At 44.1% G+C, this 17,570-nt stretch overlaps 1 protein-coding gene across 1 annotated transcript in view; it reads right to left on the bottom strand.

The window, feature by feature from the left end:
* The window catches only part of ESYT1 (extended synaptotagmin 1), a 64,475-nt gene that overhangs the window by 14,046 nt on the left and 32,859 nt on the right, over nucleotides 1-17,570 (bottom strand). Inside the window, exons 9-20 of the mRNA XM_069970056.1 lie at nucleotides 16,827-17,003; nucleotides 16,251-16,333; nucleotides 14,942-14,990; nucleotides 14,769-14,858; nucleotides 12,883-12,978; nucleotides 8,888-8,959; nucleotides 7,304-7,390; nucleotides 7,078-7,227; nucleotides 5,560-5,697; nucleotides 2,439-2,615; nucleotides 2,269-2,351; nucleotides 947-995 (exon numbers count right to left, since the gene is read on the bottom strand). Coding sequence (XP_069826157.1) covers nucleotides 947-995; nucleotides 2,269-2,351; nucleotides 2,439-2,615; nucleotides 5,560-5,697; nucleotides 7,078-7,227; nucleotides 7,304-7,390; nucleotides 8,888-8,959; nucleotides 12,883-12,978; nucleotides 14,769-14,858; nucleotides 14,942-14,990; nucleotides 16,251-16,333; nucleotides 16,827-17,003 — 1,251 coding nt within the window. The remainder of the gene's footprint in view (nucleotides 1-946; nucleotides 996-2,268; nucleotides 2,352-2,438; nucleotides 2,616-5,559; nucleotides 5,698-7,077; nucleotides 7,228-7,303; nucleotides 7,391-8,887; nucleotides 8,960-12,882; nucleotides 12,979-14,768; nucleotides 14,859-14,941; nucleotides 14,991-16,250; nucleotides 16,334-16,826; nucleotides 17,004-17,570) is intronic.

Genomic DNA, 17,570 nt, shown 5'->3' with positions numbered 1-17,570 from the left:
CCCAGAGCTATGCGGGATGTAGCTGCTGGAGAGGAAAATGGCAGAGGGATGCTCAGTGTCCCTCCAGTGCCCTGTGTCCCTCAGTGTCCCCTTGCCATCATCCTCTTCAGCAGCCACAGCTGGCACAGCTCTGGGAGTCGGGTTGTGACATCACCATTTTATCCAGGAAGTGACATCACCATTTTATCCAGGAAGTGAAGCCTTGATGCAGTAGTAAGTGCAGGGAAAAAAGCACTTTATGTGCATTTCCCATAATAAGTGCATATTGGTAATTTGTATAACTTTTGGGGGGCAATACAATACTTTAATAAAAATTTTCGCCGGACTTCTCCTTTAATAAATGACCCTCAGAATGTGGAGAGAAGCACTCAGTGTTGTGCTTCTCTCCATGCTCATTCTAGTGATTGCTCAAGGTCTGAACACTTAAACCCCAACTGATCAAAACTCTTAAAATGACTAATGACGTTATTAAAGTAACAGCTACACTTTAAATTACACAACACAGTGAACACGAATAGATCATATAGGATTTCATGTGTAAAATGGGATCACAATACTGGTTCGATCACAGTGATGGAACCAAAAATGTAGCACAGGAATGCATAGGAGAGTATAGCCTTATACGTCCTGTGTTACTTTCATCAGTTATACGATTATTACACCTGTTTTCTGTGAAGATGAGCAAACCTTAAGCACGCTCTAGTTTGTCCGACTCTCAGCATTTGATTACAGGTGGCTGAACAAGTTGGATGTGGCCCTAGGGAGTCCAAGATACAATCATAGGCCAAATTCATGTTTTCCAGGTAGCCCTAGGGCTGCATCCAACTTCTTCAGCCACCGATAATCAAATGCTGAGAGTCTGAGTAAACCAGAGCGTGCTCAAGGTTTGCTCAGCTCTCATTTTGTCCAGTGATACAAGCACATATATACAGGGTTTAATCATTACCTCATCAACGGTTTTCTGTTTTAGCACTTTTTTCACTGGAACTTTACAGCTGAAATGAGATGAAAAATCTGAAATGCTTCATTGATAAATACAGGTATTTCAGTACAGACACTGAAGGGACAGACACTGGCGCTATATATATATTTATTATTATTATTATTATTAATATTGGAACAGTCACACTAGCCAAAAGCCTTCAAGTTATTGATGTCCCAAAAATTTCCCTCATCTAATAAACTGGACACAAACCTGGAGGGTGAAGAGTGAAAAACATCTGAACCTGCCACATAGTAAACTTATTTTCCTGTTGATGGGACTATTACTCCCTATAGTTCTCACTTCTCATGTTACAGCTCAAAATACCAGTTACTTTTAGTACAAGGCACACTAGGACCCCCAGTGACGTTGAGCAATGTTTGGAAAGAGTTGAAGAGAACTTTCTTGCCACCTGAACCACAAGTTATTGGAATGATCAGAATAAATGGCCAACCATGTACTACTTGATCATGGACGTATCTTCAGAATGGAGGCTGCTCTTTCTTAGAGGGATTTTTTCATCTCAAGGTCTTAAGTTCCTATAACTAAGATATGCTACCACTTTATAACTGATGACGACTTGGGTCCTATTAGCTGTCACCAACATTTGTGTCAGGAACTGCAAGGCTGTCTAAGTACTGCAGTTCTCAAACCCCTGCTCTGACAAAATGCCCACGTACAGCGATATACAGAGCAGGGGCCTGTTCCCACCTGACACTATCGCTTTGTGAGGCAGCCTCTGTACAGTGAAAAAATATACAGTACATGGATTGGGGGGAGAGGGGATCATCTGTATAGCCTTGTTTGGCAGTAAAGTGGGCTGTGTTGCCCCTTATTGCAGCAAATCAGTTCCTCCTCCGGAGTACCCCTTGAAATATTTCCCTGCATAGTGGCGCTCCTGACCACACTCTGCTATAGGGGGAACTGCCGCTAGACCAAGTCCCTTGGTAAATAGGGTGCTGCTGCAGCTGAAAACCAGGCTCTGCTGCAAGGTAGAAACAGTGAGGTAAAGAAGCAGCTTACATTCCCACTATCAGTAGGGTCTCATAGGTCAGAATCCTACTATTCATAAAATGATGGCATATACTAGTGACCTGCCATCACTTTATCATATGGAAATAACCATGTATATTGGCTGTAATAGAACTTTTGCAAAGTACTTAAAAACAACTTTCAATGTATAGCCCCACAACAGTGAATAATTCCTTTCCCTTATAAGTTCTTTACAGTGGACCTGGCATGGGTGGTCTGCTTATGAACAGAGATTATCCTTCACATATACTGACCTTCCAAGAGAATCATCTTTGTCAATATCTTTGTCAAACAAGAGAAACTCTATATCCTGTCCTGGGACGTCAGTGACCATTATCTGCAGAATAAGCAGAATGTATCTGTATCATATTCTCTGGTAAAAGCCTTCACAGTATCAATCCTAAAGGCTCCGCATGAACAATACCTCAAAGGTCTGATCCCAGCGTGGATTCAAGGTCTCCTTTATTACTCGGGTTTGCACAGATTTTCCTCCAGATCGAATCACGACATAGGGGTCAGACTTCCCTTTAATCATACCTCCCATGAAGTTATCCTTTGCGATTAGGTTTTCTGCTTCAAGAATAAAGACACGCAGCACATTCTAGAAAAAGAAGGGGGAAAAAAGTTACCTTCTAAATTTCTATTTACATGATTTAAAAAATAGCTGTATACACTGCCATAATCATCATTTGGCATCCTGATAATACTGTCTACGTATTATTGACCCATTCTACTTTTATACATACAGGTCAAGGATTAGAACTTATGTGTCTCGGAAGCTATTTTTACTTAGGTAGGACTCCTTACCAAACAAGAGGAATATTTCCAGACCCTGGACGCTTACTATTGCTGTAGCAATATCCTATAAGAATTGCTCTTTTATTACTTTACAAGTTTAGATGCAAAAGATTGCATTGGCACATCCTCCATTACTGTATATGTAGAGAGGTGTGTTCTGTTCCAATATTTCACTGGATCCTCTCCCAGTAGACGTAAGCGGTGTACCTCATATACTACTCATACCTGTATTCTGTTCTTTGTGGTCTGGCATTATTATTTTGGACTATTGTGAGAAACAATAGAGCTCAGATCTTCTAAACCAGGATGTTTACTGATCCTTCTAACAAGCTAATAGCTAACAATACCAAAATACATTATCTGGCACAATGATAGGTTATTTTGTGCAAATGCAGCAGCTGGTAAACATCACAGAGCTGGCTACACTACAAGGTCATTCATAATGATGTGTATGTGTGTATATCCACCTCCATGGGTGAAAATGATCGAAATCTACTACACAAACCAGGATATTTGGAGTGGAACAATTCATGGGAGAACCTCCAGTTGTGATCAAAGGTGAACTCCGGTTAAAATCTATTTTTTAATATGTTATTTAATAAGCAAAGTTAGACAAATTCCTACTATACACTAATTATGGGAAATACACATATACTGGTATCTCCCTCAATTCTGCAGGTCAGGCAGGCTTCAATTGCTCAAAAAATATCTATACCTGAAGGGTCCAGCAGGGGGCAGAGTTCAAATAGAAATTACAAGTAAAAATTTTGGCACAAGATTCAGCTACCCCCCCCCCCCCCAACCCTCTGAAAAGCACAGGAAGGCTTATTATTGTTATAATTTTTTACACGTAATGTCTACATATACTGCGCCCCCTGCTGGACCCTTCAGGTAAAGACCAAGTCGGGATGTACCGTATTTTTCGCTTTATAGGACGCACCTTTTGATAAGACGCACCCCTGATTTTAGGGGGGAAAAAAATAGAAAAAAAAATATTTTGCTCGTTGTCACAGTTTGGAGATAGCAGCAGTGTGATTGGTGCCGATCCCCCCATATAGTGCCCCACATAGTAGCCAATGCCCCCATACAGTGCCCCACATAGTAGCCAATGCCCCCATACAGTGCCCCATATAGTAGCCAGTGCCCCCATATAGTGCCCCACATAGTAGCCAATGCCCCCATACAGTGCCCCCATACAGTAGCCAATGCCCCCATACAGTGCCCCCATATAGTAGCCAATGCCCCCATACAGTGCCCCATATAGTAGCCAGTGCCCCCATATAGTGCCCCACATAGTAGCCAATGCCCCCATACAGTGCCCCATACAGTAGCCAATGCCCCCATACAGTGCCCCCATACAGTAGCCAATGCCCCCATACAGTGCCCCCATATAGTAGCCAATGCCCCCATACAGTGCCCCCATATAGTAGCCAGTGCCCCCATATAGTAGCCAATGCCCCCATACAGTGCCCCCATATAGTAGCCAATGCCCCCATACAGTGCCCCCATATAGTAGCCAGTGCCCCCATATAGTAGCCAGTGCCCCCATATAGTAGCCAGTGCCCCCATACAATGCCCCCCATGGTAGCCAATGCCCCCAGACAGTGCCCCCATATAGTAGCCAATGCCCCCCATAGTAGCCAATCCCCCCTGCGACCAGAAAAACAACAAACAGGCTACTCACCCGTCCGCTGGCCCCAGCAGCTCCTCTCCCGACACTCCGGTCTCCCGCCATCCTCCGGCACAGGCAGCGGGGGACAGAGAGACTGCCGCTGCAGAACACTTTTGGGACACAGGCAGCTTCTCTGTACCCCGCTACCTGTGCCCGGAGGATGACGGGAGGCCGGAGCATGACGGGAGACCGGAGAGTCGGGAGAGGAGCTGCTGGGGCCGGCGGACAGGTGAGTAGGACAGCGATCCCCTCCGCCCGCCCAGCCGGCCCCCTCCATCGCCGCTTAGCTGATCAGGATCCCAGGAAAGTGCTGCTCATTGCACTTTTCCGGGCTTCTGATCGGCTCAGCTGAGCGGCCATAGAAGGGGCGGGGTAGGCGGGCGGAGGGGGTCGCTCAGGGCCGCTCACTATACATATGCATAGTGAGCGGCAATACAGGGGGCGGGCGGGTCGGCTTCCATGCGGTGCTCAGCACTGCTTGGGAGCAGTCTTCGCTTTATAGGACGCACTTAGTTTTTCCTCCCACTTTGGGAGGAAAAAAAGTGCGTCTTATAAAGCGAAAAATACGGTAACTTTTTTTTTAGAGAAATTAAAGCCTGCCTAATCTACTAGATTGAGGGAAATAGCGCTATATGTGCATTTCCCATAATTAGTGTACATTAGAAATTTGTCTAACTTAGATTTTGGCCGGTGTTCTCTTTCAACTGTAATGTTAGTGATAGTGAACAATGGCAAAAAAGCCATCTTTGCTGGATTTTTGTTCAAATGTTGCACCCAGCTTTGCCACCACTCACCTCTCATTGTTCTAAAAGTTGGCTATCTAGTTAACAGAAAAATTGCGCAACTATATTGGTCACATGACTTGATGATGCAACTTGCTGTCACTGGGTAACCCAAGTTTTACTAATGGAGGAACTGTAATTGGCAAGTTTCAGTAAGTGTACGATGTATGTTTCTTCTTCCAGTATAACGTTCTGTCCAACATGAGCATGACACACTTACATTCTAAGCCGTATCCAAAGGTTCTTGCGATGTAATATAACTAGATGTAACAGTGAATTATAAGACATCTTACTTCTGTGCCAAAGTTCTCAGGGGGGCTGGTTGTATTTGGTCTTGGCGGCATATCCACACTGGAGCCACATGTTGCCTCCTCGACATCAGAGACTTCAGATCCTGTGACCACACATACAGTTGGGTCCAAGTACAGAACCTGGGTGTCAAAAGAAAAACAAAAAATTATTAGCAAGTATCACAGAGAAACAGGTCTTAAATGATGTGACAGTGCTTGTTGCTAAATGATGTAAATCTGATAGAGATAGGTGCTGGTGCAATAGATGGTGCAGGTGCAATAGATAGCAGAGCTGTACGTCAACAAGATGCAACTCAATGATAGCTTATCAGTCCAGGCTGACATACAGGGACACGATAACCCCAACAGGACATTATAGCAAAATAAAATGTTGCTACAGAAAAAAAAACAAAAAAACACAGCCTTGGGAAATTACAAACTAACTTTTTACCTCTCACCAACAATATGCCATATAGCGTAAAATAGAGGGATAAAAGCAAAGGATAAATGGGATAGATTGCTCGCAGAAGCATGCTGTCCAGGTATTCTGATAAGGAATATTGCTGTCATGAGGGGGTCACTAGGTTTTTCCAATGTTTAGGTAGGTGGCATGTGTCAAATTAACTTTCTGAACATTTGAATACAGAATTTTAGCTATTAATGGGAATCTCGGCACCGCATTCCCACTGGTCAATACTTCTGTTCGAAAGGGATAGCCATGTTATGCAGTAGTTTTTAGAGGGAACACGTCTCATTGTGCATGCAATTTTATACGTGGGCATCATGTTACAGGGCAGGAGATTTTGCGATAAAGGGATGTCATTAAATAAATCTTTTATGTACAGGAGTCCAGTGGGCGGTCCCTCTCAGTGACTGACAATCTATTCCCTATGACTTTCTAAACAGAAGTAGATATCAGTAGGTAGTAAGAATTACTACACTACAGACAGAACAGGAAGTGTCAGCTAAGTTTTAGCCCCAGTGGTGAGAATGAAAACTACAAGATTTCCAGATTATTTTATAATATAGGTGGAAAATTTATTTATTTTTTAAAAAAAGGTTACCAAAAATTCATAAAAAAATTACTTAAAAAATAAATAATTTTTAGATGACACAATCCCTTTGAGGCTGGGTTCACACTACGTATATTTCAGTCAGTATTGTGGTCCTCATATTGCAACCAAAACCAGGAGTGGATTGAAAACACAGAAAGGATCTGTTCACACAATGGTGAAATTGAGTGGATGGCCGCCATATAACAGTAAATAACTGCCAATATTTCAATATAACAGCCGTTGTTTTAAAATAACAGCAAATATTTGCCATTAAATGGCGGCCATCCACTCAATTTCAACATTGTGTGAACAGATCCTTTCTGTGTTTTTAATCCACTCCTGGTTTTGGTTGCAATATGAGGACCACAATACTGACTGAAATATATGTAGTGTGAACCCAGCCTAAGACTGTAAAGACAGCAGCCAACAAGGTGTAGGATCAATTCTAAGCATATATTAGTATTACCCTCATAACAAGCTTCAGATAGATCTTGCTTCTCTGTCCAGAGTTCTCGAGCTGAAACCATTGGTCTAACGTCAGCTGATCAGCAGAAAGGATTTTCGCCAGTGGAATGGACAAAGAGCCCAGAGTGTACTGCCGGTCATCATCCTTCACCTGGTGACAAACAAACACAGGTCTCTATCTAACCCAGAATTATAGTAGTAGTAACTAAGAAAAGAAGTGATCTCACCTGTATGTCTAGGTCATAAAGGTTAGGATTACGTAGAAAGAATTGGAAGGGCTCCTCCCATAGAGGGCTGTTTGTATTGTACACAGTCTGCAAAATCACACAATAGAGTGAATTACTGCAATGCTATAAGCATCGGGGGTGAAGCACAGTTAAACACTCTCTTAGGCTCTGTTTATATCACAGTCATGAGTTGCCCTCTAAATGGAGCAAAGAAAGCATGTTCAGAGCCGTATCCAAACTGTTCCCAACAAATCCCACAGACTTCTAAAGAGATTCATTGTTCTTGATGGAAAGAACACAATGTTGCAGACTACGCTATTTTAGTTGTCAAATGGAAATTCTGGTGTGAATAGAGACTTACATTGACATGCATTGTAAATAACCCCGATTGCATTGTGACTAAAGGGGTTATACAGTGTTTGAAAGAAAGTGCCCATGTCTTTCTGAGACAACATGACTCTCGTCTCCAGTTCAGGTGCGGTTTGCAATTAAGCTCCATTTACTTCAATGGAATTTATTTGCAAAACTTACACCCAAACTAGAGAAAAAAGTGGTGTTGTCTCTGTAAGAAAGTGTCCATGTTTTTGTAGAGCTGGATAACCCCTTTAATGGAGTGTGAACCTTGCTTTACTAGTCTAAAGGACCTATTAGGCTGCATTCCCGCGTCCCGGAAAATTGTCTGTGGTTGTGGATCCGCATCCACAGACAATTTTAGGGACCATTGAAGTGAATGCAGCCATTCACATGATCCCGGCAGCGCAGCCTTCTTCTCCCAGGAGCACAGTGCAGGTCACCTTCGGTGAGCGTGTGTAGCTGGACTGCACAGGGGAATAGGTGAGTAGTAGATGCGATGACAGGAGAACACATCATGGGGGCGGCAGGGGGGCTCCAGCTAGGGAATCCGTGCCATGATCCTCCTCCGGATCGTGTGAATGCAGCCTTACACGGGACAATTTAGAGGAGCAAGCGAGCAATGTCGTTTCAGCGCGCACTTGCTCCTCGTTCCCCGCTTACTGCCAGCATTATTACACACACCGACAGCAAGTGGTTAAGGGCGGGGGGCCGCAGGGAGCTACGGGCAGCTCATAAGTGTCCAGCAGACCTTCGTTATGGTTCAAAAAAATTTCAACAATTTGAAAGACAATGTTGAGCAGACATCGTGCATGTCGGCTGATAGTTGCCTTTTACCAGGAGCTATTACACCAAGTGATCATGGGCCATAATGGCCAATAATCGTTTGATGTAACAGACACAATCGCTCGATAGCTCATATGCAAACCGATACATACAGCCCCCTTCTCCCTGAGGGGGTCAAAAGTGTGCCATACATGTCGAGCTTTGCTGAATGGAATAGCACAGACTACCAAACTAAATGTTCAGCTGTGCCCAACATTCATGTGTATGGGGAGGTCAGAAGAGATCGATGTTGGCTGAACGAATGCATGGTTACCTTACTATTCATCCGGTAGAGACCAAGAATACTGTAACCTCATAACCTGGGATAGTCTACATTTACCAACACTTTGGGCCCATTTCTTATTTCTCCACTGCTAACTGAATCTTACTGTAGACCCCACCACTTACCTTGCTTTCATGTGTCACGTCCTGTATTGATAACTGTACCATAGGATTTGGCGGTTTTATTCCTTTCTTTAGCTAAAGAAACAAAGCAAAATTAAAAAAAATAATAAAATGTTATAGAAAGCAGTCTGGGAATTATAACTAGAGGGTGCCTTCACACGTACTGATCCACAGCGAATTTCACGCTCCGAAAAATCCACAGCCTGGGCTCAGAACATACATTACCTGCTCGGCATGGCGCCGAGCAGGTATTGCATGCTCCGGGCCGGGGGCTGCAGGGGGTTAAAGGGGCCAGGTCACATACTACTAGCAGTGGAATGAAAATTCCACTGAGGGTATGTGACCCCATGTAACTTCATCATACCAGGATCCACAGCGGATTTTGCTGCAAACTAAGGGGGCCTTCACACCTACCGGATCCGCAGCGGGTCTCACTTCTGCGGATTCGTAGCAAGAACCGCTGTGGATCTGGTACCATTCACCCCTATGATAGCACATACTCGCAGCGGGATTGACATCCCACTGTGAATATGTGTTTTTACCACCCGCTGTCCGCAGCCCCGCCGCCGCATCCCCCATCCCCGGCCGCATCCTGCAGCCCGCCGCCACCCGCATCCCCCCATCCCAGGCCGCATCCTGCAGCCCGCCGCCGAGAGCATACATTACCTGCTCGGCTGCAGTGAGGCTCCTGGCTCTGGTCGCACTCAGCTGATCTGTATGCAGGTACTGTATGCTCTCGGCGGCCGGCTGCAGGGTGCGGCCAGGGAGGATGGGGGGGGATGCGGGCTGCTGGATGCGGCCAGGGATGGGGGATGCGGCGGGGTTGCGGACAGCGGGGGACTAAAGCACATATTCACAGCGGGATGTCAATCCCGCTGCGAGTATGTGCTATCATAGGGGTAAATTAATACTGGATCCACCTCTGATCTCGCTGCGAATCCGCAGAAGTGAGATCCGCTGCGGATCCGGTAGGTGTGAAGGCACCCTAAAGGGGTTTTCTAGGCAAAGCATACTGATGAGCTTTCCACAGGTGCTGACACCTGGCACTCCCACTGATCAGCTGTTCAATACACAGTGAACAGGGCATGAAGCCTTTGTCTAAATTCACTATGTAGCAGTGGTGACACAGTAAAAAATTATCAGACGCAATCTTTGCCTAACAAGCTGTGTAACAGCTTGACCAAAAAGATTATGTTAGGGTAGCAAAAAAAAAAAAAAAAATCACATATGATAAAAATCAGCTGAAAAAGGTAGCTAATTTGAAACCATGTCCTCTCCTGGTGCAAAAACTAATAAATGGAGAACGTGCCTTGATGAATGTTGCATTAAAAAAAAATTAAATATACACTGTGCAAAATTAAAAAAGCAAACAAGGTATACTACTGAGCAATGGCGCAGCAGACCAAGTCACATTCAACTAGCATTTATTAGAGGAAATTGGGCTGAATGGAGCCACCAGGTCACTATAAGGAATGGCCCCTACTGTTGTACACCACACTATACAATGGGATGCCCTAGGGCACTTGTTTAACCCTTTACGATCATCCGCTGGATAATATGCCTCTTGACACAAGCTCTACAGAAGAATAACTGGTCAGTGCAGTGACTGGGTATAACACCAGTAATGTATTACACTTGACTTGTTTGACAACTAAAAAGCTTGAACCCGGCGGATACAGGCGGCTCTTTGTCTGTAAATGTCGCTTTCATAGACATGAAGCAGAACCTAATGGCAGCCGTGAAGTGAAGCAAACGGTCACCAGAAATAGAGGCAGCCATGGCAACATAAGGGGAAGAAAACAAAGCCGTCCATTTGTAATGTGCCACATTTCATTAGGTTCGTGTTAACACGACGCACAACACCTGCTTTATTATAAGCCACAGGGAATAAACGTTCTACACTTAGCAATAGGATCCGCTGTTTGATGTCTGTTCACAACTAAACTCCGCAGGCTGTATACCCGGCCGTAAAGAAATAATGCTGAATTTACACTAAGGCTTAAAGGGGCATTCCAACTGCTCATTGTTCTCATCCTTTACATATATGATAATAACCTCCATATGAAAATGAATAGATTACAAAAAACAATCAGATTACACAAAAAATTCATTTCTACTGTCTAAAAAATTAAAGGAGAACTCCAGCCAAATGTACATAAAACAGGGAGGGCAGAAGGTGGTGGGAACATAAAAAAAGAAGTCATACTTACCCGTCCTGGTGCCCCCGCAGTAGAGAGTCACCACTCGCACTCACCCGCTGGTCTCCTGTAGCTCTTGATCCTGTGACATCAAGGTAAGGCTCAGAAATGCCCGCTTAGCCAGTCAGTGACTGAGGCCAGACACCACTGCAGTCACTGATTAACTGAGCAGATAGTTCCTGCCAGGTTATGATGACACAGAACTGAAAAAAAAGCAGGAGACCGGAGGCTGACAGTGAGCTGGTGGTGCTCATTGACCCAACTTCCTGTCTTGTGTACATCCTGTGACAGACTTCTTGTGTACACTCTAGCTGGGAATTTAGTCAACTTTCTCTCCCTCCCATAGCACCTTGTTCACTATATCCTCTCATACATAGAGAGAGAGACCCAGAGTTGGCTGAATTCCCATCTAGAGTGTACACAGGAAGTCTGTTACAGGATGTACATTGGACAGGAAGTTGGGTTAATTATAATAGAGCAGACAGCCTGCTTTAAAAACAGAAAGAAATCATGAAAGACCCCAGGAAGGTAGTAAAATAACTATTTACCAATATATGTTTATTTACACAGTCAAATCATATTATTAGGAGCACTTCATAACTTCATATTTTTAGCTGCACATAGGCTCATGGAGGAAGTGACATGTGGGGAGCTGACCTGGTGGGTATATACGGTGTGTAATAGGCTTTCTGCTCACATATCCCTCATCGCTGTCATGGGCAAAAAGGTGATTTCTCACAGTAGCAAAAAGGAATAATTATTGGCTTTTGGACCAAGGGTGGCAGTATTTTTGAAACTGCGGTTTGCTGCTGTGATGCAAGTGTATGGAGAGTGGACAAACTGCACCAATGGGAATAAGCAATGTGGAAACTACAGAGAACATACCGACATGCTACAGTGGATCAGCTCACCGCCAAAATAAACCAGGGGACTACCAGACAAGTGTCAAACAGACCAGAGAACCCTAATGCATATGGGGCTCCGACGACAGATGTCATGGCATCTCTGCTAAGTTTCACCAGCAGAAAAGGCTTCTACTTTTGGGCTATGTTCACACATTGTATTTCCGGAAAAAAAACACAAGCTGATGGTGATGTTATGTTCTAGGGAATGTTTTTTTTTTAGCATTCACTGGGCCACTCATCCATGTGGAAGCACTCTCAGCCGATTTAAATATGAATCTATCCTTGCAGATTATGTACACCCATACATGCAGATTGTCTTCTCGAAGGCAAGTGGGATCTTCCAGCGACATTGCAATATGTCATACAGCTAGACATGTCCGACATGGGTTAGAAGAACACGACCAAGGCTTCCAGGAACTACCCTGTCCCTTATTCCACAGACGTAAACCTAAGCAAGCATGTATGGCACCACCTTTTAATGTCTGCTCTATGGATCCTCCACCATGCACCCTCCAGCAGCGGTGGGATGCTCTGCAGTCAGCATGGCTCCAGATACCAGTGACAACAAACCTAGTGCCTCCCAGCCTGTCTAGCGGTTATTCTGGATGTTCTGACAGTGATAATAATGTGATTTGACTGTATCAGTTCATATTCGCTTTCATTACTAGAAAAACCTTTTAATGGTGCGTTCACACCTACAGGATCTGCAGCTGATTTTCTGCAGCAGATTTCATTTAAATAACTGAACACAGCATCAAATCTGCTGCAGATCCTGTAGGTGTGAACGCACCCTTAAGTTCTATTATGGGTGACCCTCTGTAAAGTGCATCATAAGGTTTGCTGTTTTAAACTAGGGAAGTGCAGACAAATGGCATTCGTCCCCATGTGTACTTACAGGGAGCTCTTCTGCCCGGTCCAGGTATACTATAAGAATGGCAGCAGATGGTTCTTCATTGGTCTTCAGCGTTATCTCCTTGTTCATTTTCATTACCTAAGTGACAAAGATGGGAAGAAAAATAAGAATATCACTCCTATGATGACCCTAGATCTTTCAAGTAGAATATTGGTAGGATGTAAACACAAATATCTATCTCCTAAAGATGAACATGCACCTTCAATAGCAACTGATCCCTCAGTAAACATGAATACTCAACTAAGCATTCATTGAGGAGGGGTAGGTTGCGGTCAGATGCCTCAGGTGGGGGCTTGTATGTCTAAAACAAAAAGATTGGGTGGGCAAAATAAAACATGCCCAATTCCCCTCTCCCCAAGATCATTTGCCCAGTGAGAGCCAAGAGACACCCCCCCCCATACATATTAGACAGTAGTCCTGTCCCATCAAAGTTGGCAGGTTTGGCCGATATTTCTCGAATATATAAGGCGGCCTTGAAGGTATTCAAAATATATCAGTTGAATGCTTCCTCCCCTAATGTGTATGTGGATGGTAAAGCACCTATATAGCACTGTGCTCGGTCTGAGCCACGGGTGACAGTACATTACCATATATCATGAGCACTCCAGCACTCAGCTGGAGTAAACACCATTTACAAACAGTCCAGTACATCCAGAAACATGAAACCATTTCTGCCATATAAACCTCTGAGAAGTTTAATATGAATGATAAAATCTGAAAAATGCTTCTTGTTTAAGGAAGAGGTTACAGGAGGAAATCTTGGGGGAGATCTGTTTGGGTACTGGGGATATCAGCTGTGGTGATTTCAGTAACTTTCCATAGATGAGAGGCTCATAGATAAGGACACACACTATCCAGAAGCCATCTGACTCTTTGATGTTAACAAATAGGGTAGATAAAGGGATAAATAAAGAACAGCAAAAACTAGACATGTCTGCAGACAGGATAGGGTCCTTTGAGACAAAGCAATTCTTAAAGGGAACCTGTCACCCCCCGTACCGGGGTGACAGGTTCCCGACCCCCCGTTAGAGACCCCTATACTTACCTCATCCCGCCGGGTCCCGCTTCTGGATTCGGTCGGGTCCCGGAGATCTCAGCCGCTGCAGCCCGGCGCGCGCGCTGAGAGATGAGTCCAACACCCATAGAGAATGACAGGAGAGTCCAGCGCTCCGTCATTCTCTATGAGCGTTGGACTCATCTGTCAGCGCGCGCGCCGGGCTGCAGCGGCTGAGATCTCCGGGACCCGACCGAATCCAGAAGCGGGACCCGGCGGGATGAGGTAAGTATAGGGGTCTCTAACGGGGGGTCGGGAGCCTGTCACCCCGGCACGGGGGGTGACAGGTTCCCTTTAACTATAAACAATCCCAAACGACATAAAAAATCGTTCACCATAGTACACAGAATGACGGTCATTATTTACGATCCTTACTATTATCGTTTACGCCATCTGATCCCAGCAAATGAAGGAACAATTTTGTAAGAGCTGTGGGGGCTGTGTGTGTGGGGGCTGCGTTTTGTGTAATGGGGCCTTAAGGGGCCCCTTTGCATGTGAAAAGGTACAGATGAATCCTAGCTTGTCTTGTTCTCTGAAGGCCCTATTACACCAAACAATTATCGGCTGTTGATAGACTAAGTTCAGCCCACATTGTGCATGTTAAGCTGGTTGGGCCTTTCAACATGTGCTATTATACTAAACAATTATCGGACTGATAACCATTTAGTGTAATAGGGCTTTAAGACCAACCCCTTATCCAGACCAGATTTCATCGGACAGATTTTCAGTCCACCACACATTATGTGTAGTGGCCATTTTCATTGCGGAGCACCCAATGAGAAGCACAACCCAAGTTACAGAAATGATTGTTTACCTGCTCAAGCTGGGAAGCATTGGGCTGGAGAGTAAGCCATTCCAGTCTGAGATGTAACTTCCCGCTTTTGGTATTATTAAGTTGGTACCACTGAGAAGACAGAAACAATTCAGCACCGCACAAGGCCACAAGGAAATGCCATATGCCATATGTCATCTGTCATAGTCTCTAACCTTGTCAAGTACTTGAGCTTTCTTCACCTCGCCAAGATCTAACTTCATTCTGAGAAAGGGAAAATGTGATTAATACAAGAGGGGTAAAAAAAAATTATATATCTAAAAAAAAAAAAACAGTTATCCAGCCAACAGTTATTAAGGGTGTATAGACTAATCTGCTCAAGAAACAGCACCCTATATACAGATAACTTACACAGGGTCATAAGAAATTACATAAGAGTTGTCTAGGCGGAATATTTGCAGCCTGATGAGAAAATCTATGATCTAAGAGAATGCTGAATGGTCAAAGAGGACACTTGGAAGGCACCCAGAGATGTCTATAACCAAATATCTGCTATATGCCTATTGCTCTATGGATATATCACATCTATGGAAATACCTCACCAGCATGATATACTCTGACACTTAAATCTACATTAAGGCTATGTTCACACTGCGTATGAATCCGTCCGCAGTGCGAACCGCGAATATAGGCACGTAGCTTTGAGGTTGATGCGTTCGCTTAAAAGTATACGATATACGCCCGCACAGTGCACACTACGTATGAGCTTACGGCCGGATCGTATACGGCGCCGTGAAAAATGAACAAGACCATTGTTTGAGGACGGAAATGTTGAAACTCACAGCCATGGATTTCCATGCGGTCCCGTACGAAGTACTTATTTCAGCCAAATTGAACTTGATTTTTCGATCCAAAAGGTTCTGTGTGGTTTACGGGGCTGGGCGAAGATTTCCAAGTAAATGACCTGCTTCAGATCGCTTCGAATCAAGCTAGGGAAGCATAACTGTACTGCAGGTGTATGTTCGCGGTGCGTACGCATCCGGCCACATGTCGATTTTTCCCACGCCCGTAGTTTTAGTCGCACATGTACGGCGGCGTACGATCTACGGACGGATTCATACGCAGTGTGAACATAGCCTAAGGGTGCGTTCACACTACGGAATTCGCACAGAGAACATCCTGCGGATTCCGCCGTTTGCGCCCACGCACTCCCACTCACATGTCCGCCAGTGCCAATGGCTCCAGTTTATGGACAGGGGGATTCCGCCATCCACCAAAGAATGGCCATGTCCATGGGAATGGCAGAATATGCGGGAACCTCTCCTTGTGGATTCTTCAGTGTGAAAGCACCCTTGAAATTGCATTAATGACAAATCATGCATGTGTTTCATGTCACCAGTCATTCGGGCAGCATGAAACTGGTGTCAGGTTCCCTTTAAACAAAATGACCAATTTACAAGGTGTTATGCAAATTAACTTTTAAAGACATTACATTTCATTTTCCCTTAATAATTTGAATTTTACCTTCCCAAGAAGTCATCTTTATCAGGATCTTTGTCAAACAACTCAACCTCAAGTTCTTGTCCTGGCACCTCATGTACTATAACCTGTATAAGATAGCAAGAAAACCATGAGATGGCAAGTAACATCCGGCACAGCTAACCATGTCAAACAGTGATCTTCACAGTAGAGGAAGAACTTATTAAACATATATTTTTAAAGTAATAATAATCTATAATGGATACTAATGCTCATTTACAAAACAGCAGTGCAATACATGGTATGTGTATAAAATATTCATACGTATATATATTTTTTTTTATATGACAACCACAGCCTGCATTAAGATTCCAAGAAGCACTTTCAATCCTGTAGAGAAAACAGCAGCCACATGCAATTGTTGCTATTACGTGTCAATGGAAGGACCAGGGGTCAAAGGATGCTCTAAAAATCACTATGTATCTTAACTCCTATTCACATTCATGAAGCATGTCGGTCTCCCAGTGCTGTGGATGGTTCCAAGCATTTTTAAAACATATTCCATACAGGAAATATACACACTGTGCTGTACCGATACAAGTACGGAGCGATGTGCTGTACCTCATACATTTCTTTCCATACAGGGTTCAGATTTTCATTTATGACGCGGCTGGTGAAGACCTGTGTTCCAACTCTCAAGATGGCATAAGGGTCAGACTTTCCTGACAGTAAACCTCCCATCTGAAAATCCTTAGGAGCCAGATTTCGGGCCTCTATAAGATGAATGCGTACAATCCCCTTTATAGAGGAAAAAAAAAAAAAAAAGGGGAAAAACTACATGAGAATTGAAAGCTGTATACAAAAGACATGACTTTCAAGAGTGTGAAAACGGTAAAAACAAATGTGTAAATTCTATATAACAGTGAAGTGGTCTCATCTGATGGGATATTCTCGGCCAGTGATTGGTTGAGATGGTATCGCCAACATCTTTAGCAGGAATCTCTGAGCAGCAGAACGGGCAGTGCCAAAATGGTAGCAGCACGGAGCAGTGGCAGGTGAGTGAGTGTTTTTGGATGTTATATACTACCACTTTGAGCACTTTTAAATGTAACTTTTTTTCTCTCTCTGGAATATCCCATTATGTTCTCCAAACATTGTAACATTTACTGTTCTATTGCCTTAAGTAAAAAAGGCAATAGTAGGGGTAGGGAACCTTGGCTCTTCAGCTGTTGCCAAACTACAACCCCGTCATGCCTGGACAGCTAAAGCTTTGGCTGTCCAGGCATGACAGGAGTTGTAGTTTTGCAACAGCTGAAGAGGCAGGGTTCCCTACCCCTGGCCTATAGGGTAATGGAGACTCTTGCC

The sequence above is a fragment of the Dendropsophus ebraccatus genome, chromosome 5 (genome assembly GCF_027789765.1).
Source record: "Dendropsophus ebraccatus isolate aDenEbr1 chromosome 5, aDenEbr1.pat, whole genome shotgun sequence".
Classification (NCBI taxonomy): Eukaryota; Metazoa; Chordata; class Amphibia; order Anura; family Hylidae; genus Dendropsophus; species Dendropsophus ebraccatus.
This window is presented reverse-complemented; position numbering and strand designations above follow the sequence as displayed.